The sequence below is a fragment of the Bombyx mandarina genome, chromosome 01 (genome assembly GCF_030267445.1).
Source record: "Bombyx mandarina strain Sakado chromosome 01, ASM3026744v2".
In the NCBI taxonomy this organism is placed as follows: Eukaryota; Metazoa; Arthropoda; class Insecta; order Lepidoptera; family Bombycidae; genus Bombyx; species Bombyx mandarina.
Window position 1 is genome coordinate 2,005,096 of NC_143208.1, and position 26,784 is coordinate 2,031,879.

Genomic DNA, 26,784 nt, shown 5'->3' on the forward strand with positions numbered 1-26,784 from the left:
TGAGACGTGTCGGAGGCCTGCACGGGAAAGTACCACAATCTTGTTTATCTTTGTCGCGAAGCAGTAATGAGTTACTATTTGAAGGGTGGTATAGCTGCTAAGAAATTGCGACTTCAGCTCATTTTTAAAGGTCTGTAGTGACATTCATGTTCTGATAAGTATGAGCTTCGGAAGCCATCACCAGGTATACTAGCTCAAATGATTGAATGAGCTCATGGCCCAACTGATGTCGCAGTTAAGGGGTTACCAATTAGCCAAGGAAACCCGTCAAACCTCGGATGAACAATGTCATGTCATAACGTTTGGGAAACCGTACGGGGTGATTCATTCTAGAACCGATACTGCGTAAATTGCCTTTATTACTGTACCGCATGCCAACAACTTGGCTCGCCACTGATTTTCCCATCCTTCATACTATAAGAAATGATTACTCGATGGCCAAATTAGACAGGATAGTCGTACTAACCCATGCGGGCTTACAGTATCTAACCCGTAGATACAGCCCACTGAGTTTCTCACCGGGTCTTCTCAGTGGGTCGCGATTCCAATTCGGTGGTAGATTCTGCGAAGCACTGCTCTTGCTAGGGCTAGTGCTAGCAAATTCTCTCAGGTTGAGCTCGTGAGCTCACCTACCCGTCCGCTCGTGGCTGGAATAGCCTCTTAGGCTACCGGCGAATATGTAGGAAAAACAGTTACAGCACGCTACCAGTAACTATTCAAACTATTAGTTTTCATTTGTAATGTTTACGTTGCGTATTTGTGCAGCGTGGACTATAGAATTTCCATATTCACTCGTGTACCTATTTGATTTTCGTATAAACTAGATGATTTTTTTTGATAACGCCATCTTGTTGTGTCTTTAAAGCGGTTAGTTGCCCTCAATTAAGAAAAATAGTATAATATTATTATTCGCCAATAGATGTCGGGAAGAGTTGATTATTGAATAAAACAACATTTTCTGAAAATAAATCGTAGCTTAATCGATTTATCGCCCCCGAAATCCCCTGTATACTAAATTTTATGAAAATCGTTGGAGCCGTTTCTGAGATTCAGATTATATATATACAAGAATTGCTCGTTTAAAGGTATATAAGATATATAATAAGATAAAGTGCTTTTGATCTTGCTATATAGCTATGCACTAATCGTAATTAAACTGCTTTCACATTAATTTATTAACACTAAGATTTTTATTTCATAAACTTCACTATTATAACTCAACACTCAAATTAATTAACTGTACAAATTCTGATTACGATCTTGAACAAAAAATTAAAAGATTTATTTTAAATTTCTAAGTAGCTAGATTTTCTTTTGAAAAGACCGGTAATCGATTTCACGGCCCACTTAGTGTTAAGTGGTTACCAGAATCCCGATATATCACAAGGCGAATGCCTCCAACCACTGTTAGATGAGCTAGATACATCTTAATTGTAATAACGCTTGTTCAGTATAATTATCATAGTTATCACATTTTTGAAACCTATTTACTAGGTAATCGCGCTTTTAAATTCATAGCATAGGTGCTGTTTTCAAGAAATTAGAATATTAAGAAGTAATAGTTATCTAAACACACGATGAACAAGATTTTTATTTACGTTAAATTAATAAACAGGAACATTCACTAAATTTCAACATTAATCTCTAATCTAGAGGTGTGGTAATGTTATTTTTTTAAATCTTTTATTATTAAAGCTATCCTTTGTTGTTGTTTTTTTTACGATGTCCAACTATAGTGTTTTAGTGACCACGGACCGCGAGACAACCAGTTGTCCCGAAAATCCCGAAAATCACGTTCGAAACGTTTTTGAAAAGCCGCAAAAATAGAAGAAGGACATGAACACAATGGGACGTACCTAAGCGACGGTCCTTTCAAACGAACGGTCTAGCGCTTTTCAATCGACTCACTTTTATTATTTACGAGCTTCTACCGGCGACTTCACTCACGTTAATATTTTTTTTGCTGGCTGAAAGGTACTCTGTCCTTTTCTGCGCTCCCGGCAAAGTCTACGTAAAATATCACGACCATCGGTTCATTAGGTAAGACGCGAAAGCGTACAAGACTCCATTTTGGCATTTAAAATATTAAAAAAGATTTTGTCGAACATTTAATTTGCACCTGTTCTCGCTTTTCTCGAGAAAATGATTATAAAGTTACCGGAATAACGTTGGCTTTCACTTTAATAAGATTATTTTATGATGTTAATGTCTTCAAGCTCACGCCTCAGTGGAAACTGGGGTAGCGATTGAGCGGCTACTTCCGAAGAAATGCACAAACCTTTAATGTGTGTCGCGCTCTTGTCGTACAGAATAATGTTTTTTTAGATTTTATTTTATTTTAGTTATTACGATTAATTCTTCTTTGTCACCTCCGAATTCTATTAAATTTTTATAATGTGCTTTTTTTAACCGCCAAATAAAGATTTGTTACTGTATTTCGGTAAAAGTAGGTATCTTCTAGCAACTCATGGGAAACACTTACAAGAATCACGTAAATTAAAAATGTATGTGAGTATATATTAGCACAATTTTTCTGTAGACCACATTTACACGTGAGCAATCGAAGTTGTCACATAGTACGCGACTAGAAACAAGTTTTGTTATTAATAAATTGACGTATGCACATTACGCTAAGCTGCACAGGGGCTGCGTAGGAAATGCTTGTGGAAAATGAGATTACGTTTTTTACCTGAAATTTGATCGATTGGTGAGTATAGGGGGGGCTCGTCCCCTCCTGTTTGCTGATGTTCGAGCAGGCGATGACACGACTGTCTCATGAGCGCTCCAGACACTGCGTAAAAAATGTTCAGATTAATAATACAGTTGCAAAATTCACAGTAAGAACTTTTATTTTTTTTATTGCTTGATGGGTGGACGAGCTCACAGCCCACCTGGTGTTAAGTGGTTACTGTAGCCCATAGATATCTACAACGTAAATGCGCCACCCCCCTTGGGATATAAGTTCTAAGGTCTCAGTATAGTTATAACGGCTGCCCCACCTTTCAAGCCGAAACTCATTACTGCTTCACGGCAGAAATAAGCAGGGTGGTGGTAGCAACCCGTGCGGACAAACAAGAGGTCCTACCACCGGTTAAGTTATTGCTATGAGTGGCAGATTGCATCGTGATCGGCAAGACAAACGGACATCTCTTTTAACTAGGAAGCAGGACTGCTTGGCCGCACAAATTGTTACCGAGCTCACCATGCGTCCTACCACCGGAAACAGTCATAATATGTGGGTATAAAACTCAGAGAACGTTTCTGCTTAGGCCCCAGCGAATCCTTTAGTCGCATTTACGACCCCTTCGCAAACAGATGAGGTGGCGATTGGGAAATAGGTTTCTGGGTATCCAAACAGCTAAATCTGGAATCCCGAGTTTGGTTTACGTATGCACCAATCATTCGTGTAAAATGTTAAAGGCGCTCCTTTCCGTAATAGTTTAACAGTCTCCACCAAATACATCTTATCTATCTCCTACTTATCTACGGATTTCCTCCGGATCCTGATAGGAAGCGATCAATTACGTCTATTTAAATTTACATGCATACGGAAACTTCGTTGCCAAAGGTTGCGCGTTACCCGTAAATTTTACATGTACCTCTACATATTTACATCACTTAGTTTAGGAACGAGTGAAGAATATTACCAGTCGGTCCGCCCCAGGCCCGCCGCTGTAGGTACCGATGTGTCACGAATGAAAATTAATAGCTACTCTTACTGACTGTTACTAGGGTTCTTATATTACGACTGGACATATTACCAGAATGAATTGGTAGCATATTTTCAAGTTTACGGTCGTAATTTGCTCTCAAAAGCTTCGAAGTGGCTTTATTTTAATTTAGTTTTATGTGTGTTTTAGGGCGACTCTCAATGTTTTTCTTTTTCTTTCGAATGTGTAGTTGTTGTGCGTGTATGTGTTTTGAGTAAAATGTTTGTGTATTCTAAACATGCGTGTGAGCTATGAGCATTCGGGGCCTCAAGTTAAATATCGTTTGGAGAAAATGCGGGTATTCATACAAACTGCGCCTGCATACAGCCCACTGAGTTTCTCGCCGGATCTTCTCAGTGGGTCGCGCTTCCGATCCGGTGGTAGATTCTGCGAAGCACTGCTCTTGCTAGGGCGGTGTTAGCAATTCTCCGGTTTGAGCCCCGCGAGCTCACCTACACAAGCTAGGGTACGCTGAAATAGCCTCTCAAGGCTATCAGCATAGGTAGGAAAAAAAATAAAATAGGTAGGCAATTTTATTATAAATTTAATCATAGCTTTTTGGCCTAATTCTAAATAAACAGTATATGCTTGTAATAGTCAATTATTTCTGGACGGCTTGATAACCTAATTGGTTAGCAGTCAATGCAATGAAGAATTTGACTTCATGTGACAAGATGAGCTCTGGTAATAACCGCAGCAACTTCACGTGAAGAACTAGAAGTTTTTATTTTATTTTTATTGCATATATGGGTGGACGAGCTCACAGCCCGCCTGGTGTTAAGTGGTTACTGGAGCCCATAGACATCTACAACATAAATGCCGCCACCCGCTATATGAGTTCTAAGGTCTCAGTTTAGTTACAACGATTGCCCCGCCCTTCAAACCAAAACGCATTACTGCTTCACGGCTGAAATAGACAGGGCGGTGGTACCTACCCGTGCAGACACACCAGAGGTCCTACCACCAGTAAATTTCTAATTCCTTTGCTTACACTCTAACTACAGTGTTTAAAGAAATGTACATATTTAAACCGTGTGACGCGATTACCGAACTAGCTAGTTTTTTAAATAGTTCGAACACTAAAATTAATTTTCGGATAGCGTGCGTTTTATCATTAAGTCGAAAACAGGAAAAAAAAACTTGTAAAGTGACAGCTTGTTTTTTCAATAACATTGAAATTACACTCGAACGTAAGCAATCTAATTGTTAGATAATGACTTACGGACCTGTAATGAAGTCAAACTTTTGATAAGTGAAGGTTGAGTAAGTGTTTTGTTTGTATAATTCACATTAATGTGTTTTGTATTTGTTTTTTTTTTTCATTGCCGAGTTCAGTATACTTTATTGAGTGCGTGTAGCTTTTTATTTTGAAGTTTCCGGTGCCTATGTGTATGACAATACATCTTTAAAAGGTTTTCGCGTACTACTACTACTGGTCGTAGGACCATGAGTCCGTACGGATAGGTACCACCACCCTGCCTGTTTCAGCCCTGAAGCATTAATGCGTTTCGGTTTGAAGGGTGGGGCATCCGTTGTAAATATACTGAGACCTTAGATCTCATATCTCAAGGTGGATGGCGGCATATACGTTATAGATGTCTATGGGCTCCAGTAACCGCTTAAGACCAGGTGGGCTGTGAGCTCTTAAACCCATCTGTGCAATAAATAAATAAACATCTTCCTCGAATGAGGATTTCGTGTAATAAAAATCGAACACAAAAGTGCATAAATTCCGAATAACTTGTCGTAAGGGTATCTTGGGACATGCAGGCAATTTCCGACTATTTCAGTTGTGAAGCAGCGATGTTTATAAGGCCGGAAACTATTATTAAAACATTGAATTGAAATCCAGTTGTGTCGACTAGAATAGGAGCTCTCTCGTGGGTGTGTGAGGGATATACCACCTTACTGTAAATATCTGAGGGATACACCAAAAATAGAGCAACGTTCTCTGAGTATTAAATCATACTGCGACCGCCAACCGGCACTTAGTGGTGGCAAAGCTTTTTGAAAGTCAAACAGATAGGTTCCACCATCCTGTAAAATTTTGCGATGAAGCAAATTATAGCTTGAGCATGAGCAAGTATGAGCTTGGACATCCGTTATAAACACAAGAGACCCTATCTCATGTTTCAAGGTATATGTTAGGGTTATGCTCTGTTGTCTATCAGTTCAGGTAGCCGCTTAATAGCAGACCGGCCGTGAGCTCATCTATCCAATGATGTATTTAAAACTGAATGATGAATTTTAAGCGTGCATGGCCTACCTTTATTCTAGTTGTCATTTGACCACGTCCGACGGCTGTCTACCCGACGACATTCTGCCTGTAACAAACGATACGAACATTATTGAATAAATCGTGTATAATTTAAATTCATTAAATCTATATATTAATACGTGAAGCAAAAACTTTGTACTCCTTTTTAAGAACATTGCGCGAACGGCGGAGTATAAATTTCCCACACTTATAGAGAACACAGAGGAGTGTAGAATGTTAATTTTTTTTTAATTATGCCTAAAAAGTACATTAAATCAATAAATAAAACATTACACACAGTACCATGTATTTGACACAACACATATACTCTTTATTATTTTTTAAAGTCTGTGGTCAAATTGAGAATAGATTAATATTGTTTGTCTTTAATATTATTTGTCTATAGTGTAGTTTTGGCAAATATGTGATTATAGAAGTATAGATAGAAGAATAGTCTTTGACAATAGAACTATAATAATGTTTAAACTTATAATTTCAATTAGTTATTGTCGAATTTCGACTACTGGGGGACCCCTAGTCTACTTAAATGTTCAAAGTCTTTGTACAACTGATGCGATTCTTTCATAAATTGTGAAAGTTTCGTTTGCATCAATAAACTTAATGCACGGCGATGTTTCATTTACACGTGAAAGGGTAAAATTCGCTCCCGGCGTACGGATCCATTTGTAATCATTTTTAGCCTTTTGCTTCAGGTCTATAAATAAATTTAAAATATAAAAAACATGTATATAAATAAGTAAATTTGTCTTAAAAACAGTCCGCGTACATTTATATATAGTAAGCACCTGTTCAGATCCAGACACATTTATGAATATTCAATTTGAAAATTTGTAATAACTGAAATCCGACAATGCCTGTACAATGCCATAATGTCGTGACATAGATAATTTCGAGAGGTGAAAAGCTATTTGGTTTAAGCGACATTTTTAAAACTTTACACAAAAACCTTTTGAAGTGTAAAATTTGCAAATTATCATAACAGAAATACTTATTCAGCTATATGAATGCAGTGAGTAATTGAATTTAAATTAGAAACATCGAACTGTTGATGGTAATACCAAATAAAACGCTCTTTTAATTACATCGATAAATATCGCGTATTAAGCGAAATGTTGCTTAAAGCAAATAGCCTTTCACCCCCTGGATTTGTAATGATCCTTTGACGGCTTTGTTAATGAAAATATAACAAAATTCCCACTGAGTTTCTTGCCGGATCTTCTCAGTGGGTCGCGTTTTGGATCGGGCGGTAGATTTTGTGAAGCACGTTCTTGCTAGGGCCAGTGTTAGCAACGTCGTCAGGTTTGAGCCCCGTGGGCTCACCTACTAGTTGAGGTTACGCTGAAATAGCCTCTCAAGACTATCAGCATAGGTAGGAAAAAAAATCTAGAGTCACTAATATTGTGGCAGGTGTGAAAATTTGATAGCCGAGCTCCTGGCACCTGTACTCGTATATTGTTAGAGAGCCGATAAACACAGAATGAATGTTGCTACCCATATTAACAGACTAGATCGAATTCGCAATATAAAGGTCTTCAGTCATAGTTCCTTGAAAACACATTTATTTAAACCTTATATCCGTTCAGAGGCTCAGATCCTTACCCAAATTTTTTTCGGTCTTTTTTTTATTGCGTTTGTAAGCAGACGAGCATACGGTCCACCTGATGGTGAGTGGTGAGTGGCCAGTAAAACTAGGGGCCGAGCCAAGCCGCTTCCTATCATTAAGTACTCTCCACAAGCCTCGTTTGAAGAAGGACATGTCATAACGCTCGGGAAACACCGTAGAGGGGAGTTCATTCCAAAGATGCGTGACAAAAAGATCTCTGGAAACGCACTACAGATGAACGCAGTGGTTCTAGGTAATATGGATGAACTCTTCTCCCGTGGCGGGCGGTGCGATGGTAAAAACGATAATAATACGATGGTATCATCTCTTTGTCTTTATGTCTCTTGGTTGTTTGTTGGCACGAAAAAACGATAGGGAGATTTCAATACGGCTTCTGATTTCAAACGTTAATAACAATGAAGCATTTGTTGACTTGTATGAAGTCGCGTATAAAATTTAGTTTTCTTGTCATGTCAAGATTAGTCATCATCTAGTACAACACGTCTGGTAAACAATATACCTAGAAAATATTTGTCACCGATCGCTGTACACTGTCGGTCTTAATGCTCTTGTTCGGATCTTGTATCTTGCAAGGTTATCTTGAAAATATCGAGAGCGCGTTTCAGGTTGTTGTTGAATATCTTCCATTTTATGATAGCTACTGCTACAACTGAAGTTCCGGGTTCCGAGAGGGCCTAAATTTAAATTACATTTATCCTGTACTTTACTTTACCTGTACTTGTGTGATATGTATTTACGGTACCCATGACAGGAAAAAATGTAAGGGTCCCGTAATTAAAAAAGATTATACTTCCGTATCAAGGCTTATACAATTTTACTTATTAAGGTATATGGTGCGCTGTGCTGTATAAAGTGATCCGCTCTTGTAATTTAATTGTGTATAGCGCTTGACTGCACGCCATTTAGAATTTCAAATAGACGACGAGTAATTCTCACTTTGTCCGGTAATAGACATTCATGTAAGGCCTCCGTCTCGTTGCGCATATCTGCATACACGAAAGCGCTTTACCTCGAAGTGGAGTTGAGTGGAGCCTGTTTTTTTGAGATTTTACTTAAAAATGCGCGATGAATATATTTTTTGAAGATTGCGGTAATGGTGCTACGTCTAGTCTACACGGGCTTTTCGCCGATATTCTAATGCGCGCTTGATGCTATCTTGAGAAAAAAAAAGTTTTGAGGTCATGTATTAATATATATTTTTTTTCATATATTTTTATGCACATCATTATAATACGCTTTTATAAGAGGACGTGTCGCAAGAGAAGGAGACGCAGTCGAGATTGGAATTAAAAACATGTGAGCGATATATCCAGCTCCGGACGGTACTGAACTGCCATGAAAATAGATAAAGTTGAGCCATTACAATGCCAGCACTGGCATGGAGTTAATATATCGGTCATACGTCGAGAATGGCGGGTTAAAGATTATGTTGAGTCTAAGCCGGGCCACTATCACTATTTCCCCGAGTCCGGGCTATGTAGCACGTGTACATATTTCATTTACAGCAGCGCCGTACGATAAGTTGCTTTGAGCCTCTCGGGTACTTTGACTTTGGAATGAAGCGAGAACGTGTTCACTGTATTGTATTGTGTATGCGCATTAATGTGATTAAAGAGATTTATGGTTTAATCTCGCTAAAAGAAACCCATTTTTACTAACGTATGACGTAATAAGTATGAAATGAAACAACGAGAAAGGTTTTTAATTGTTTTCAACTCACGAAGACCTCGGGGAATGTTCGGTGATTGAAAAAGTTCGTGCTCGATTTGACCAACAATAAAAGTAGCATCTTTATTTATTACTTAATAATGTAATCGAACATTTACCTATGACGGTTTCTCCCATTGAAAAGATTTGTATTACTTTTTATGTATTTGGTGCGTCTTCATTTGAATTCTCAAGGTAGCTTATAATATCTTACGTTAAATTGTTTTTTCGCTCTTTAAATTATTCTCTTCAGATAATGAAACTGGAAGATAGCAGAGTTATTGAGAGAGAGTAGTTGCTGATGGGTTTTCCGTTTTAAATCTATTTTCTTGTGTCTGATTTGCTACTTAGCGTTGTTACGAGGTTAGAGCGCCAAGTGATTACTAGTGTTTTGGCTGTACGTCTGGCCTTGATGATGTCCGTGAGTGACGTTGATTATTCTCTACCAGGCGGGCCGTACCTTCGTCTGCCTCCGAAGGCGTAAGAAAGGTTCTCGACCAATTTTGGTCGTTTCGCTTCGATTTTATGCGTTTCGGTTTGAAGGGTGGGGCAACCGTTGTAACTGTACTTGAGACCTTAGAACTTATATCTGAAGGTGGGCGGCGCATTTACGTTGTAGATATCTATGGACTCCGGTAACCACTTAACACCAGGTGGGCTGTGAGCTCGTCCACCCATCTAAGCATAAAAAAAAAACATTGAATCTATTGGTTCGAATGACGGCTCTACTCCGCGGTTTTTATTTGATCGGACAATAAGGCTCACTAAAAATCATTTCTCTGAAAATCCTACGGAGCCTATAAGTTGATTGTTAAATTGTATCTAAGTTGCTCTAAACGGCGAAATGCTCTCAAACCATCAACATTCAGTGCCTCCGCAATCTGCGCTGTAGTAATCCAACGGATTATTCCTCTCTGAATCATGGACAAAGTCATTATCGGTGCCAGAAGATCGCTCAGGGCGGGGTTGGTCGTTCAAATTGTAGTCACCACTTCGAAACCCGCTTAACTATATAACAATCCTCTTTAGAACGGGAACACAATTCAAGTAAACGTATTGAATATTCTCTTTTGCAGTACTAATGTAAACAAATAACATAGGAAGACTAAAAGGTAACTTTTATAAACTTTTGATACTGATCTTGTAAGGGAATCAACCTAAATTATGTTATTACGTTTATACGCAATATACATACACGAAACCAAAAAAATACACGAAATTTAGTGAAAACTATTCGTGAAGAACTGCCGGTTGTATGTATTTTAATATATATATCGAAACAAAAACTAAGTACACACCAATGTCAAATATATCAAAAGTTTTTACGTGCTGTTAGAAGTGAAATGGCCGAACTCTTTTAAAAAAAAATAATTATTTAATACTACGAAACAGTTTGGATGAATGAACTGGAAATAGTGAGGAAAACCGGTAAACTTCGCATTTCGATGATTTTGACCCGAACTAAGACTAATATGTTCTTATGAAGCCATCATAAGATGCTTTATGATGGGTAGGTGTTTTATAAGCATTTATATCTATACGGGCTAGGGATGTAACAGTAGGAATTGCAGAACTACCTAAAACTTAAAATTTATTTTAAACCAGAAAGCAAGATACTCGTGAATTATTTTTTATTGCATAACGGATCGACTGGTGTTATGTAGTTACCGCAACCCATAGATAAAAACTCGAAGCGTAAACTTTTTAAAAAGTTAATGCCCTTATAAATTATTATAGGCGAGTTTTATTTAGCATACATAAACTTGTTTTTTTTTTTAAATCGTGACATTTCTATGTATGAAGGTTATATTTTCGGTTACATATAGGTAATCGATGTTCGATAAGTTAGAGTTGTAACGTCGGAATTAACTAACGATTAAGCTCTCAGAATGTGAACAAAGTGTCATTCGGGCTTTACGGAGAAGAAGAGGTCATTGAAACTTATCTAATACCTATTTGGTAAATCATTGAGACATAAGATATAAGTAATTAGGAATTCAATTGTTATGTTTTTTTTATTGTACAGATATTGCAATTTTAATACAGAGGATTATTTCAGTTCGATTGACAAGATTATTTCAGTTCAATTGAGACTTTGATGTGACAGCTTTTTAAATTTTGATATTATAATTCAACACAGTTGAAAGAAGACTTGAATATACCTAAAACATTTTCTACTTTAAATTGAATGAAAAGTATTAAACAGATTGAATTCAATGTACTCCGAAAAGGCAGGACCGATCAAGGTTCTTCAGGAAACCTTCAGATTTGCCTAGCGGGTGGGTGCTCCTGTGAACTTTGATAACGATACGGTCAAATTTTAAACAAAAAGCATTTAAAATGTACCTAGTTGAATTCATTGTAAAAAAAAAGGCCATTGGAAGTCTATAATTTTAACGGTCGCTTCACGTAAGAATGACAGCGTCATTATCCTCTCCGCGAAACATGCGGCGAATCTCGGCGCAAATTGCTTTGGATTCATTTGTAGCAAGCTCCTAAGTTTTTAAGTTAACTTAATTGCGACTCCTTTGACGATGTCTATGTAAAAAAGTAATTAGGAGTACGATAAGGCAGTTCCAGAGTCCGTCTTTGCGCGAAAATCTCAAATCGGCTTTAAGAGTTCTTGGCAGTAATGGCTGCTAAAAGTATTTTTTTAATTTTTTATTGCTTTAATGTGTGGACGAGTTCAAGGCCCACTTGGTGTTAAATGGTTACCGGAGCCCGTAGACATCTACAACGTAAATACGGCCACCCACCTTGAGACATGAGTTGTAAGGTCTCAGTTTTGACAGTGCAACGACAAATTTTTGGACTCAAAATGTTTAGTTTTCAAAGTTAGGGCGTATTGCAAGTCCGTCTATTTCTGATAAAATGCAGTCACGTGTTCCGCTTTGAATGGTAACTACGCTGAGTATTTTACTATACAATTTTCTATTCTTTTTTTTTATTGCTTAGATGGACGGACGAGCTCACAGCCCACCTGGTGTTAAGTGGTTACTGGAGCCCATAGACGTCTACAACGTAAATGCGCCACCCACCTTGAGATGTAAGTTCTAAGGTCTCAAGTATAGTTACAACGGCTGCCCCACCCTTCGAACCGAAACGCGTTACTGCTTCACCGCAGAAATAGGCAGGGTTACCCGTGCGGACTCACAAGATGTCCTACCACCAGTACATCTCGTGCGAGAGTAGCGAGTACAATACGAATTACAGCCAATAAATATGTTAAGCATATAATATACTTTGTTTTACGTCTGAGCGCGCCGTCAGCGGAGATAACGTACCTTGCGAGGAATCAGGTGAAATTAGGTCGTTCGCTTATCTTACATATTCCACGGACTAAACACCAATTATTTGATTTCTGCATACTTAACCCTTATTATAATAGGGATTAAGTTTATAATTAAAGTTCACTTGTAACAGTGATTTCGTGTGAAAATATGTGAGAAATTTATTTTGGATCATCATATTTTATTGTACCTAAATTTATTTGGTAATTGTAAACATTGTGAGATAGTTGATAGTAATTTCACATTATATTACACGATTTACTCACAATTTTTATGTATAATTTATTAATAGTTTTTAAATAAACTTTTCTAGACTAGTTTATTTAGTTTTTTAAATATTAACCATTTACTTAATTTAATTTTTTTATTTTGTCAATGTTAACATTTTAATAATAGCTTCATATTTTAAAAACTAAAACTATTTACAAATATTAAAACCATATTCAATATCTTACCTGTTCAACCATCAGTCAGTGACAGGAACGAAGAAGAAACTTGTATTTAATTTAAGAATTCGAAAAGTGCTTTTGAAAAAAAAAAAATATCTCTGGAGTGTTGACGTGTATTGTACGGAACCAGTCGCGCTACCGGATCACGATCTCGCGGATTGCCCGTAGCCGCGAGCGGTACGTCTTGTCGCGTAAGGGCGGCGTTGGCAAGTGCAGGTCTGTAGGAGGAGCGTCTGATCCCGCGCATGCGTCCTTCGTTCGACTGCAACTGCAAACGTAGTACGGGCCGAACTACAAATGTCCCGTGCCCGTGGTAGGGGCTATCAACCGAACGTCAGCTATTTCGACGGCCGATTTTTATCGAAGCTTTTTCCATCTGACCTTTACGATCCCTATAAAATGTCATTTATCTTTATACTTGAATAACGCTGTTATTTTATGAACGTGAGTCGTATTAGGGTTGTTAATTAAATGTCTCGCTCAAAAGCGTCATTGTGACGTCATCAGCGAGACTCCAAAGGGTCATACTGATGTTATACAGACTTTAGGTATCTAAAATTACAAACGCTTTCCGATAGTTTGTTGCCTCTTGAAATGAAAATTTTAAAGCATTCGATTGTATGTTATACATGTATACTTTTTTTTTGTATTAAAACTGGTTCGGATTAAATAACATATTGAAATTAAGCCGAAAGTTTACACATTTTCTGTTTCAGTTCTCAATTTCTGACCAGAAAATTATTTTACATCAAGAAATCTTCGATAATATACCATTTAAGTAATGCCACGATTGTCATGTCCTTCAGGCCGGAACGCCTAACTGTTTCGCGCCATAAATAGGCACGATCATAAAACCTCGTACCTACCACCAGTGAATTGTCAGTATGAGCCGTTTTACATTACAATTGTGACCCCAAACTCTTGTTTCAAAAAGGGTAGTGCCACTTAACGCCACGTGGGTGTTTATTAGCACATTCACTCATCTACGCAATCATATAAAGCTATATATAAAGCTAGTTGCCATAAGTAACAGATAAAATAATGAGGTAACAAAAATAAATATGAAAATGAGTCCTAGTTTCATTGTTATTGTAATTGAGCAGCTTTCGTAGAACGCCTACGAATTCGTAGAAGCGTGCAGTTAGCAGAAATTATTGCTTCACTGGAAATATTAATTGCACAAAGAAAAAAGTCATTGAATATTTTTTTTAATTGTAATACGTAATTATTGCTGTAGTTCACTTTGGCCTGATGGAAATAACCTAAGAACGCATTATGGTGCCATTAAAGATTTTTCAGGAACATCAATGAGAAAACAAGTCGATTGTCTCATAAGCGCATTGTAGAAATAGATGATTTTTATTGTCGTCTTAAAACACGACATTGATCTTGAAAGTCAATCGTGAACTCGTGTCAGGTAGGTGATTACTTAGAAATATTGTATCTTTATTTCCCTCCCTATTCCCTGGTATCCTAAAGGGCTATACCAGCTACGCACTGGCTGGTATGGGCTGGTTCGCACAATCTACCAATTGATCGGAATTGCGTCTCATTGAGAAGATTGGGTGACAAACTCAGTAGGCTGTGTCTATGGGTTAGTTCTCACGTCGATCTTTTGTCTCTCGTAATCGATGAGTTCGACGAGACGGTGACCGGTGCTAGGCAAGCCTAAAAGCACCGAGAGCAGATCCGGGGGATCCGACAAGACATGCTTAGGGCGACGAGGGATTTTGGTTGCCCTGTGTCGCGCCTCTTTATCTAAGTAGTGTTCTGACGCTGCCTTAAGGTACTTCGTATCGGTTCTAAATTTAAAATCGGCGTGAAGATCGACATTTCTCACGTAACACGGTTCTCCGATGGCCTACTGCAGAAGCGGGATCGGATAATCTGAAGGAGTGGGTGAGCGGGCCGCGTGAACACTTTGCTTGCATAGGTAATGACCGATTTTGTTATTTTCTTTTAGAAAATGAACCTCCGCAGAGTAGTTACACTTGATACGAATTCTCCTCGCGTCCGAACGAATATGTTAAAAAAAAATTAATGTAGTTATTGTTTAGCGTTGGCAAAACTTTATTATCAATAAAAAACGTAAATCGCATTCGTTACACCCAGTGCCGATGGCCTATTGGTCATAATAAAACATTCGTGTTCGCAAATGTCCGGAACATCTGTTCAAAGGAGGGACGCGTGTTAGCTTCGTTTGTTACTGCCGAAAAATTTGAAAAATTTTGTGAACGAAGTACAATGTGCTCCCGAATATAATCCTTCAATAACGAGCTGCGGCTGTTCGACTAATAGCTTGTGGCGGGACTTTAAAATTACGGTGGCTTATGAAAACATGGGTCAATTTATAATGGTTTCGAAAGATGTTAAATATATTTGCGAGCGTGAATACCATTAATGGATCGTGTTACGCGATTTTCGATTTCAATTTAGCAACAGGACGCTAGTTTTAAGGACCTGAGAAGAAAAGAGTTTTCTTGATAACTCTAACAAAAGTGAATTAATTTCTTTTCGTTAACGGTACATCACGTTGGTAATTTGTTCGAATCTAGTAGTCAAATACCAATTTTTCTAATGAAATACGTAGGTACTTATTCTTAAGTTTTATGTTCATTTCTATGTTCACGAAATAATTACACGGTGAAGGAATTCTTCTTCCTATTCGTACACTCTTGACAGAGTAGTCGTGGTCATGCGTCAGTCGGATACGACCTGCTCATGACTCTCGTGGGAAATTAGTGCAGTGGTTTCCCGTTGCCTTCTGCACCAGCATTTTAGGGGGTATTTGATCCCCAAGGTTTCTGACGCCTCTTCCGTATAGGTTGTCCTGACGGGTGTGTATGGTTATACCGCCATTGCTCGGTGAAGGAATAACGTCGTGTAATATAAATTAAACCCGCAAAAATTATATTTTGCTTAGAAAACTACTCAACCGATCATCATGAAACTTTGTACACTTATTCTTGGAGGTATTAGAAGTAACATAGGATACTTTTTATTAAAAAAAAAACATTATTTTTTACGAAAAATTAAAAAATTGTTTGTCAAAAAATCTCAAAATCTGGCTTCTTCAACGCCATCTACCGGTTCAGTAATGAAGTTCCAATCCTGAGTACTGTAAGTTAAGTCGCGGGTAAAATTTAGCGTTATGCCAAAGTAACTATTCCACGCGGACGAAGTCGCGGGCAAAAAGCTAGTTCATTATAATTTTTTGTTGTTTATTTGCGTGTGTTGATTGAAACTCAATAACAATAATATTTTTTATATTAATAATATTATAGTTAAGTATATTCTATTTATATGATAATATAATTAAATCTTATTTTTCTATCAGCCGTTACCTCAATACTCACTCCTCTCTCTCTCTCTCATATCGTCATTCACACACTCCATCCAAGACTTCTTCGGTCGACTTCTTTTCCCTCTACCTTTCACTACCATTTTCATATATCTCCTAGTCACATGCATAATATAATATATAGTATAATTAAATTAGTATAGTATATGATACAATATAGTATAGATAATATAAAAAATCACACCGTTTATCATTAAAGGTTCTCCAAACGAATGCGAAGCTCATTTGATATTCAAGCCACTCATGATTAATATTTGATTTAACGTTCAAACGGTCACGTTTAGAAAGTTTTAAATGGAGCAGTATATTTTTGTTCGAAGTGTCTTTGTTGTGAGAGGAAATATTTACTAGATTTCCCGGGCGATATTAAAGAAAATTGCATAAAACGAGTGCGCTTGAGGCTGTTAGACTGCAATTTCGTCTCGGACGTGAAGCGAGTATCAATCTCGTATGCGACGTCAAAAGGCTGTTCACCAGGATTGTTGTTTTTCTTAAAAAGTGAAAGACTCTTTCTTCTTATTTGACTAAATCATAGCATAATGTTGTAGTTCGATACAACCATAATGGATACGGTATCAGTAATGAAGGTAAGGTCAGAGAAATAACTTCATAAAACAATACTACATAGTGGTACTATATAATACATTATACTATGCAATACTATATATTATATAGTAGTATACTATGTAGTATATATAGTATTACTAAAGTTTGATATGTAGACAAAAAATTGACTAACCAAAAGATCCCAACAGGTGCGACTCAAGTATGCACGAGCTGAATAATAAAATATCAACATTTGGATTCTAAAAACATTACCATGTCTAAAATGAACCTTTTGGAAACTTAGGTGATTAATGAATGAAAAATAACAATATTAAAACATAAAAGTGCTTCGAAGAAAAATAATAAATTGTTGTCTATGGAGACTCAATGCTTCTAACAATTACTGGCGGTTGGCTCCGGCATCCCACGGGTGAATCGAGATGTTCTGCTCAGAGTACAATGCGCTATTTATATATGCATTATTTTTATAACTTATCTTCTTATGCTCTTTAAAACTAGTTTGATACTGAATTTCACGCTTCTTTTGTGTGTGATTTGTAAAAAAGAAACCTAATTGTGTCATGACATAAGTTACTTGTCGTATTGTGTTAGCAAGTTCATATATTTGGAGCTCGAAATTTAAAGCAAAAACTAATGGTTTGTGAGCACATCCGCTTTTCTGTACCTATGCAAAAAAAAATAGTTTCAATATTTTGCAGTAATAGGAGTCCTAATAATCCGAGTGTTTTTGTGGCGCGTAAATAATAGGGATTAAAGTATAAAATTACAGTTTCATTGTAATAGGTACTTCGAATTGACATATAGCCTTCATGGTTTGATTTTGAAAAATGTGCAACATTCGATTATCGACTTTCACTTGTTTTTTTCATTCAGCTTAGATAAGAAAGATGGATACTTCGAAAATTCAAGTGATTTTTGAATACGAGTTCCGACGCGGAACTAACGCTGCAAAAACAGCTGGCAATATTAATGTTGCGTTTGGAGAGGGGACTGCTGATGAACGCAACATGCGATTTTGGCTTAAACGCTTTCGTGATAGAAATTTTCATTTGAAGAACGAACCACGTGGTAAACCGCCCACACATGTGAATAGCAATGAATTGAAAGAGATGGTGGAATCCGATCCGAGCCAAATTACCCAGGAATTAGAGACATGGTTGAACGTTACCTTACCAACAATATTGACTCATTTGCGTCAAATGAATACAATAAAAAAAAATTGAAAAAAGATCAAGATTTGACTGATGCAGAAAGAAACGCGTGTTGAAACTTGTGTTGCCTTGTTGAATCGATACAGAAATGAAGGAATATTGGATCCAATTGTGACATGTGATTGAAACATGATTGTGTGACATGAAAGTGTATTCTTTACAATAACCGTCAGCGAAAAATGCAATGGCTGACTCCAGGTCAAACGCCGCAACAGTGTCCTAAAGCAAAGCTTACCAATAAAAAGATAATGGTAACTGTTTGGTGGTCTTAGAATGGTGTTATTCACTACAGTTTTCTCCGATTTAGTCAAGCAATAACTACAATTAGAAATCATTCGTCACCTTTCGTATTCGCTAGACTTTGCTCCAACCAACTACCATTTTTTTCGTGATTCGGACAATTTTCTAGGTGATAAAGTTTTCATCCCAAGAGGCAGTGCAAAATGCACACAGTTTGTAGAATCTAGATCACCAGAGTTCTATTGCAAAGGCATAAATGACTATTCCTATTAGATAGCGGCAATGAATAGATAATAATGGTAGATATTTTTATTAAATAAATATGTTAAATGAAAGAAAAAAAACTATTTTCAATTTTTCAGTACAAATCGGCAATTTCATACTTTAATCCCTTATATTACAATATTACTAAATTCCGAATTTGTTAACTATTAATGAAGCGTTCTCCAACAGACAGAATATGAAATAGAAAACCATCGCGGCATTATCGTCACTTCAAAACATACTGAAGCTATTTGTTATTATTAGCTTCAAAACATTTGACGGCCTTTCCAAATAAACTCAATCATAAAATTTTCGTTTTAATATTTATTTCATGAATTATTCTTTATGAGTGTTTGTAAATAAACACAAGTTGGAATTATATTTCGTTCACTTGTTTCTTTTAAAAGTAGATGGTATGAATTGAATCAGAGGGTCCGCATTCATACTTTGCAATAAATTCAAATTTACCGATGGGACTTGTGCTGTTTTGGTCGGGTACTTGAGTCACCAGATAACTCACGTAATGGAGATGGGTGGGAGTTGGATCCATTAAATGACTCTTCGGTCGCCTTTCCGTGCTTGTCCAATGGCAATATCTTTTTTTTTTTATTGCTTAGATGAGTGGACGAGCTCACAGCCCACCTGGTGTTAAGTGATTACTGAAGCCCATAGACATTTACAACGTAAATGCGCCACGCATCTTGAGATACAAGTTCTAAGGTCTCAGTACAGTTACAACGGCTGCCCCGCCCTTCAAACCGAAACGCATTACTGCTTCACGGCTGAAATAGGCAGGGAGGTGGTACCTACCCGTGTGGACTCACAAGAGGTCCTACCACCAGTAATTACGCAAATTATAATTTTTGCGGGTTTGATTTTTATTACACGATGTTATTCCTTCACCGTGGAAGTCAACCGTGAACATTTGTTAAGTACGTATTTCATTAGAAAAATTGGTACCAGGCTGCGGGATTCGAACACCGGTGCATCGCTACATACGAATACACCGGACGCCTTATCCTTTAGACCACGACGACTTCAAATGTGTCTCATGTGTCTCGGTAGGCCTAGTGCAGAGGAATTACCTTCTGCCCCCCATCGCTCTTTAACATAATGAGAAGGCGCAAACGTTCCGTCTTGCCTGTGCGTAGGACTCATGTCTCTGTAACCTTAAAATTTCAAAAGCTAGCAATATAGCAAACTACATATAAACCATACTGGCTAATTCACATGCGGACTCAGAACACTGTTACATTTACGAATATATCAATTACTGAGTCGAATGAACTCAGTATTCATAATGCCGGATTAAAAACTATATTATTATTGTACAATGTTGCGGTCTCCAAGTGAAGATTCCGTAGCGCGTTTAATCTCGTGGAGATTTTGTTGTAGTGCACTTTATAGTGCTAGTTACTTCCGCTGCGCTTATATGAGCTCAGTTCTAAGATGGTCCCTCCTTCATGGAATACTTTACAATGTTGTACGTCAAGACCTTTAAGATTCCTGTGAGTGGTGTAGTGTATGCGAGAACTAGTCGTAAAAGTGTAATCTTTGCTGCCATGTATTAGCTAAAGCTTGAATTGTTTAAAGTTGAATACACACAAGTTAAAGAAAATAAAAATAAAAAACAGCCTAGGTTTAATAAGGAAAATGGTTGGCGCTTATAAACACCTGGGATCGTAACTTGTATAGTGATGTTGAAAATCCAAGTCAAACAAACTGCCAGACTTCAAGATACTTTAAGATTATTATTATTAGTTTTGTGTGAAACAAAATTAAAAATTGTAGAAATCTTATTCATAGAAAAATAAAATATGTGGTTAGAGCATTATTCAAATGTCGACGAATAATTACTTAATCGACCACATAAAGTATATATTTGGAACGTCGGAAATATAATAACGTAACACAAGATTAAACCGTCATAGTAATATTTGTTATGTCTTCGGCCAGCCATATTCGGAGAAAACGTTTATTGAGTGGTCACTATCACAAAAAAAACTGTAATCTATATTTTTATGATTCTCATACGGCCAAAACTATCCTGTGAAAGGAACAAGCACTAAAAAATAATAGCATCGACCAAAATTGAGAGTTCTATCAGAACTCTTCCAATAGTTATGCAAGTCTATATATTTTCTATCTTTCATCCTACAGGCATTCACTGCTGCTTATAAGCCTCCCCCTGCCTGCATACAGCGGATTCCTGCGACCTTCACAGGTCACGGTTCTCGTGGGAGATCTACCCAGGCTGTCTCCCAGTACGTGGTCGTCACTCGATAACTTTTCGACCATCTATTCTACAAGCAATGTGCCCTGCCCACTGCCACTTCAACCTCCCAATCCTTCGGGCTATGTCGGTTAACATGATTAATTCATTTTAAATGCCTTAATTTTTTTGCCTTTAATTGCCTTAATTTGAACTCACAAGGAAATCCCAGCAAAGCTACTGCAAGTCTAAAAGAACATTCTCCTGTCTTGTTTATTTGAAATCAAAACTTACTGAATTCAAGTGTTCTTTTAAACGGAATTCTTCTAGAAAACTTTCTTGTCTTTCAACACTGTTTGTTTTCAAACTGTTTTAATCTTAAAGTTTTTGTTTGAGATTTATTTCGAGCAGTCTGGCACTGACTTATAAGTAAAGTTTAATGAAGTGCCAGTGTTCCATTTAGCTAAAAAAAATAAACAATGTCTGTGTCTCAATTTGTTGGTTTTCGATTAGTTTGTGCTTATCATAACTTATTTTCAGACTTTTACTAAATACTTTATGTATATATTTTTTATGAAAACTTAATACCTTATAGTACTTAGAAACTTCAGAAACACTTAAGTAAATACCGTCCAGCTGACACTATATCCCTCGGCTGGATTTGTGCCAGTCTCCTGATTGCACTGCGCCGGGCAAGTACTGGCAACACTTTCTTACACACGCCGGCCAAATTCAAAGCCGTTATACGTTAATCATTGATGAAAACTTGGCAACAACGTGCGTTATTTTTTTTAAATGACAGCCCAGATATTTAGGCCGTTCAGTCGACATTACTTCTTTAATTATCTGACCGGCTAAAAACTTTGTCGATTTTCGAAATTATTTATCAAAAGCTTTATATACTCGAAAATATTCACATTCTCCCTAATAATAAAAATATTTCTAATGTCATTTTTTGTTCCAGATTGAAAACGCATCTGGCGGCAAAATAATCATGTAAGTTCTAAACATCTAAGACACGTTATTGATGTTAATTCTTTATCCATTCACATACATTAATATTCATTAATTTTTTTTTGTTTAAAAGCTATTCCTTTTTTGGACTACTACGAAATTCGCTTTGGACACTTAAAATTGCTTTAGGTTTCAAAGGTAAACATGATTTGGTTTACAAATATAAAAGTGGAACGTTTCTTAAGTCAAAAGATAGTGTAGATGTTGTCAGAGCGCGACCGAACCGTATTCAAAAATAGATCGGAACATGTAAAATTCAATAATGTTGTGGATGTGAATGCAATTTGCAAACAAATTGTGTTGACGTCGGAGGGACAATGAATTTTAGAATAGGCAAAGGCGCGCCAGCGGAATCGTTTCGGTCATCCCACCGACGCGATAGCGGCGAACCTGATCACTAACGAACCTACAAGATGTTAGACATTATTAGCATACGGAATTCAAGTAACATTCTAAGCTCAGTCAATGCTATTTAAATTAATTATTAAATATACATCAGTACAAAATATTATCTAGTATAATATGTCACTAGATAATGTATTTTGTTTTTTTGATAAATTGTATTTTTTAGAAATTATATTTAAATACGAATTAAATATTGATAAAATGATGAAATATGAATAATATTCTTCGATCTTACTGACAGAATAATAAAAAAATATGAACTGGTTATTTAAAGAAAAAATCGAAATTATCGATAAAGTTGATTATTGAAAATACGAATAAAATAACATTTTCTGAAAATAAATCGTAGCTAGATCGGAAATCCCCTGTATACAAAATTTTATGAAAATCGTTGGAGCCGTTTCCGAGATTCAGATTATATATATATATTTATATACAAGAATAGCTCGTTTAAAGTTCTAAGATACTTTTACCTACATCGAGCTGAATCTATTTATCATAAAGTTGTTTTCAGTATTACGAACGCAACGTTTGTGTGTGATGATCCCTTGAAACATTAGTATAGCGCGACTATTTGAATGTAAATTTGACATTACTCGTATGATCATTTGAATGGACGTTTGATATTGCCCGTTCTTTACGCTGACATAACATAATACGTAATGAGATCAGTAACACTGAGCGATGGCTGGTTAGCCGTCCAAATACAGCAAGTAATTACCCCCACGCCGGTACTCAATCATGACTGGATTATACAGCGAACGTTTGCACAAAACATTGACGAATCATCAATAGTGATTGCCTATTGTTATTTCCGTTTAATTAGTGTCGCGGGTGGATCTCAGGGCGCGTTTAACCCTCAGACATAGCCCACTGAGTTTCTCGCCGGATCTTCTCAGTGGGTCGCGTTTCAGATCCAGTGGTAGATTCTGCGAAGCACGGCTCTTACTAGGGTTCGTGTTAGCAACGTCGTCTGGTTTGAGCCCCGTGAGCTCACCTACTAGTTAAGGTTACGCTGAAATAGCCTCTCAAGGCTCTTAGTTTACGTAGGAAAAAACAAAAAGGCACGTGTCTTATTTTTCGATAACAGGATTATAATTATTAAGTTTTTACGTGTATTTGTAAGTGACAAGAACGATGCTCTGTTTTAATTTCGTTCTTGTAGGCGACTTGTTGCTTATAGTGGAGAGTGTCGTTGAGTAGCCTCTTGACGCTGTCGGTGGATACATGTTATCTAGAAGAAGCTCGCTCGCTTATCGACTCTTCATTCCGTGAAGAAGTGTCCGTTGACTTGACGATGCCGTAATCCTGATCCAAAGATTAGAAGGATTCTTTTTATTTATTTGTTATTTAAGTTCATATAATGTTTATAATGTAAATATGTTTAACCTTTCATCTTTGCCTATGTCCATTCGAACGAATGATACCCATTTGGATTTAGGGATCTTTCACTAGCGGCCTCAATAATGTACGTAGATGTGACTTAACTTTTGACATTTCTAAGAAGGAACCCTGTTTTGGTAAACACCAATGAAATGAAAGCCTTTCATTGAAATAGCACAATTAAAGGTAAGGATAAACTTTTTTGTATGTGTAGTGTTATTGTGAGACCCATTGTAGGTTGTTTTTTGCTTTTTTCGATTAACAATGGACTATACTAATTTATATCATAACAAAATATGTGTTGTGGGTGTTTCTATTTGTCGTCATAATAAAAAGAAAAGCATATTTGTCCGCCTTTGTACGTGAAGGCGAAGTTAAATTTAGAATCTTATTATGTAATATTTTATGTCAAATCTGATTTGTCATTTTCATTTCTGGTGCCTTTGGCGATCCTGCAACCCGACGTCAGCTTATCTCTCAGCTCTCGGATTTCGAGTTTAATACTCTGCAGTTTCGAGTCCGCATAAAGCCAATATTCACTACTGGATCAGATTTATGACTCATATTTATGCTGTTAGCCTTTCGAGTTTTATGTCGTAACAACGTTTTTTATGGCTGAGGCGAAACTTTCAATGATAATCCTGTTTTGATTAATTCAATTTCGATTCATTTTTTTGTACGTGTTGACGACGGCAAATGAATACGCTACTTCATGTCAATACTCGACTTAATAAGCAGCTCTTTGATTCAGGGAAAACAACATGAAAAGTGGTACGGATGACAGCGAGAATCTTACAAAAGCTTAGGCGCAGTAGGTATCTATCTGGCTCCCGCCACAGAAACTAATTAACCGTGGCAAGCAATAAACAAGTTTGTAGGTTCACGGCATCGTTTGCCGATGCGTTTAGGATGTAATTTTCATTTGCTTTAACACACTTGACCTGGTTACCGAACAAATTTTAATGAATGTATATTACACTCGATCTTAAATAAATTTATTTTTGGATCTGTTTACTCCAAATTTACTACTACTACTGCGCTGGCGCTATGACCCCGAATTGGGTCTTGGCCTCCGACAATAAACTTTTCCATTCGTCCCGGCGCTGCGCAACACCTTGCCAGTCTGACACTTGGAGCTCACGTAAATTTCCTTCCACAACGTCAGGTCAGCGGTACTTGGGCCTCGGTACGGGGCGGCGCCCCTCCAGTACACCCGCGTTACCCGTTTCACAGCCCGATCCTGCTCCATACGCACTACATGCCCGAGCCGTCCAAGCCTCCGTGCCTTAATCTCCCCCAGAATATTAGGCTCACCAAAAAGCCTCTCCACATCCTTGTTTTTCCGGACGTGCCAAGAACCGTCCTCTTTCTGAACTGGTCCTAGTATTTTTCTCAGTACCTTTCGCTCCAAATTTAGTTTAGGTTAATTTTGTCATCATCATCATCAGCCTACTCTCGTCCACTACTCGACATAGGCCAATTCAAGCCACTGAGCCCAGTCTTCGGGTCGCCCCACCATCGCACCACCCCCCGGGGCGTCCCACATTACTTTTGATTTAATACTGATATATAATACTGAAATAAAGGCAAAACTAAGGTGATCGGTGAAGACTTATAATTTGTGTATAGATAAATAGGTATATTGTGTTAAATCTTTCATAAAGTTTGTGTTTTTTTCACATATATGTATAGTCGAAATGTTTTGTCGCATTTTTACACAAGCTGGTAAAACTATGACATCATTTATCCATTATTTCTATCGCGCAACTTGAAGTGCCAACAACCACTAGAATAGCATTCGATAGAAGCAGCTACGCTTGAGTTGTTAGGTCTCCCTTGGAGGCGCTTGGAGCCTTTGCTCGCCCACCTGTCCTGGTGAAACTGGAAAAGCCTCCGGGCCACCAGTAAACCCTCAATCATAAAAAAACAGCATTTGATGAGCCATGCGCGAACGCATTAATCACGAATTAACAAAACATAATCTATCTATTTTTATATTATATAATAACATTACATACAAATTCCACTTGATAAATACATGATCGTTTTTATAAATATTTCAAGCCCGAGCAGCGGGTCAGCAACTTTAGTCAATTCAGAGTTTAATTAACTCGCAAATTGTCTAGAAATTTCCTTATAAATGAGTTACTTATCGACACTCTCCTCGATGCTATTGGGCACAATCTTACCAACATTAGATTTAAAATTGCCTTGAAACGACATAACAATTTACAAAAAGTACGCCATGAAATGGAAACATGTACCTCGATTTGAAATTATAAATGCTACCTAATTGACACTGTGTTATGTAAAAAAATAAAAATCTTACGTTACGGACGTTTTTTCCCGGTTAGAATACCCCTCCGCATCATCCCCTAAGGAACTTCGTTCCAAAAACATAATTATTTTGACGCATTACTGTTACACGGTACACAAAGAGATGTAGGTTTATACATTATTTATATGTAGATATATACGGACCAAACTTTGTGGGTTCACTTTATGTTGAAGAACGAAATTAATATTCTTTCGCCGTAACATGACTGTTGCAACAATGTTGGAAGGCAACAAAGTTTGCTTTGTTAACACGCGTACACGTATCTATACAATGTGATGACAATACGCGTCTTATATTAAATCTTTATTATTCGTTTAAAAGTAGCAAATCGTACAGCCATGTATTTTATAATTATTGCCTTCTTTAATTTGATTTTACTACGCGATAAATTTTCCTTGATTCTATTTTAATGAAACAAAGTGTTTCATTAAAAACGAATGCTGCAAAAATCGACGATAAGCGATTAAAAGATTTTCGTAGTAGATATTAAAAGTTCAAACACAATAAAAAAAAAGTAATGATATCAATTAATACAAAAATAAATATATGATGGGATTTTACGTTTATAACTAGTCAGGTCATAAGTATTGTCACACAGTAAAAACTTTTCTTTTAGAATGCTGGCCACAAAAAAGTTTATTGAATTCGAATTTCGAATTGTTCATGAAAATAAAAATGTATACTTTTAGAGTTTTACTCATTTTTAAATATGGAGTGGACGCTTAAAGAAG

The 26,784-nt window shown here is 37.0% G+C and overlaps 2 protein-coding genes across 8 annotated transcripts in view; one reads left to right on the forward strand and one right to left on the reverse strand.

Moving 5' to 3' along the window:
• Positions 1-26,784, reverse strand: part of LOC114246477 (glucose transporter type 1) — a 168,983-nt gene that overhangs the window by 37,875 nt on the left and 104,324 nt on the right. For 6 of the 7 annotated variants that reach the window (XM_089740397.1, XM_089740391.1, XM_089740402.1 and 3 more), the window contains exons 4-5: positions 5,977-6,034; positions 2,690-2,791 (exon numbers count right to left, since the gene is read on the reverse strand). In XM_089740397.1, coding sequence (XP_089596523.1) covers positions 2,690-2,777 — 88 coding nt within the window. In that variant the 5' untranslated portion in view covers positions 2,778-2,791; positions 5,977-6,034. Of the gene's footprint in view, positions 1-2,689; positions 2,792-5,976; positions 6,035-13,064; positions 13,388-26,784 lie in introns of those variants that run through there. The other variant, XM_028179018.2, reaches the window with a different exon arrangement.
• LOC114246617 (uncharacterized) overlaps positions 21,878-26,784 on the forward strand; it is a 114,874-nt gene continuing 109,967 nt past the window's right edge. Inside the window, exon 1 of the mRNA XM_089740483.1 lies at positions 21,878-21,909. The gene's annotated coding sequence lies outside the window, so the exon portion shown is untranslated. The remainder of the gene's footprint in view (positions 21,910-26,784) is intronic.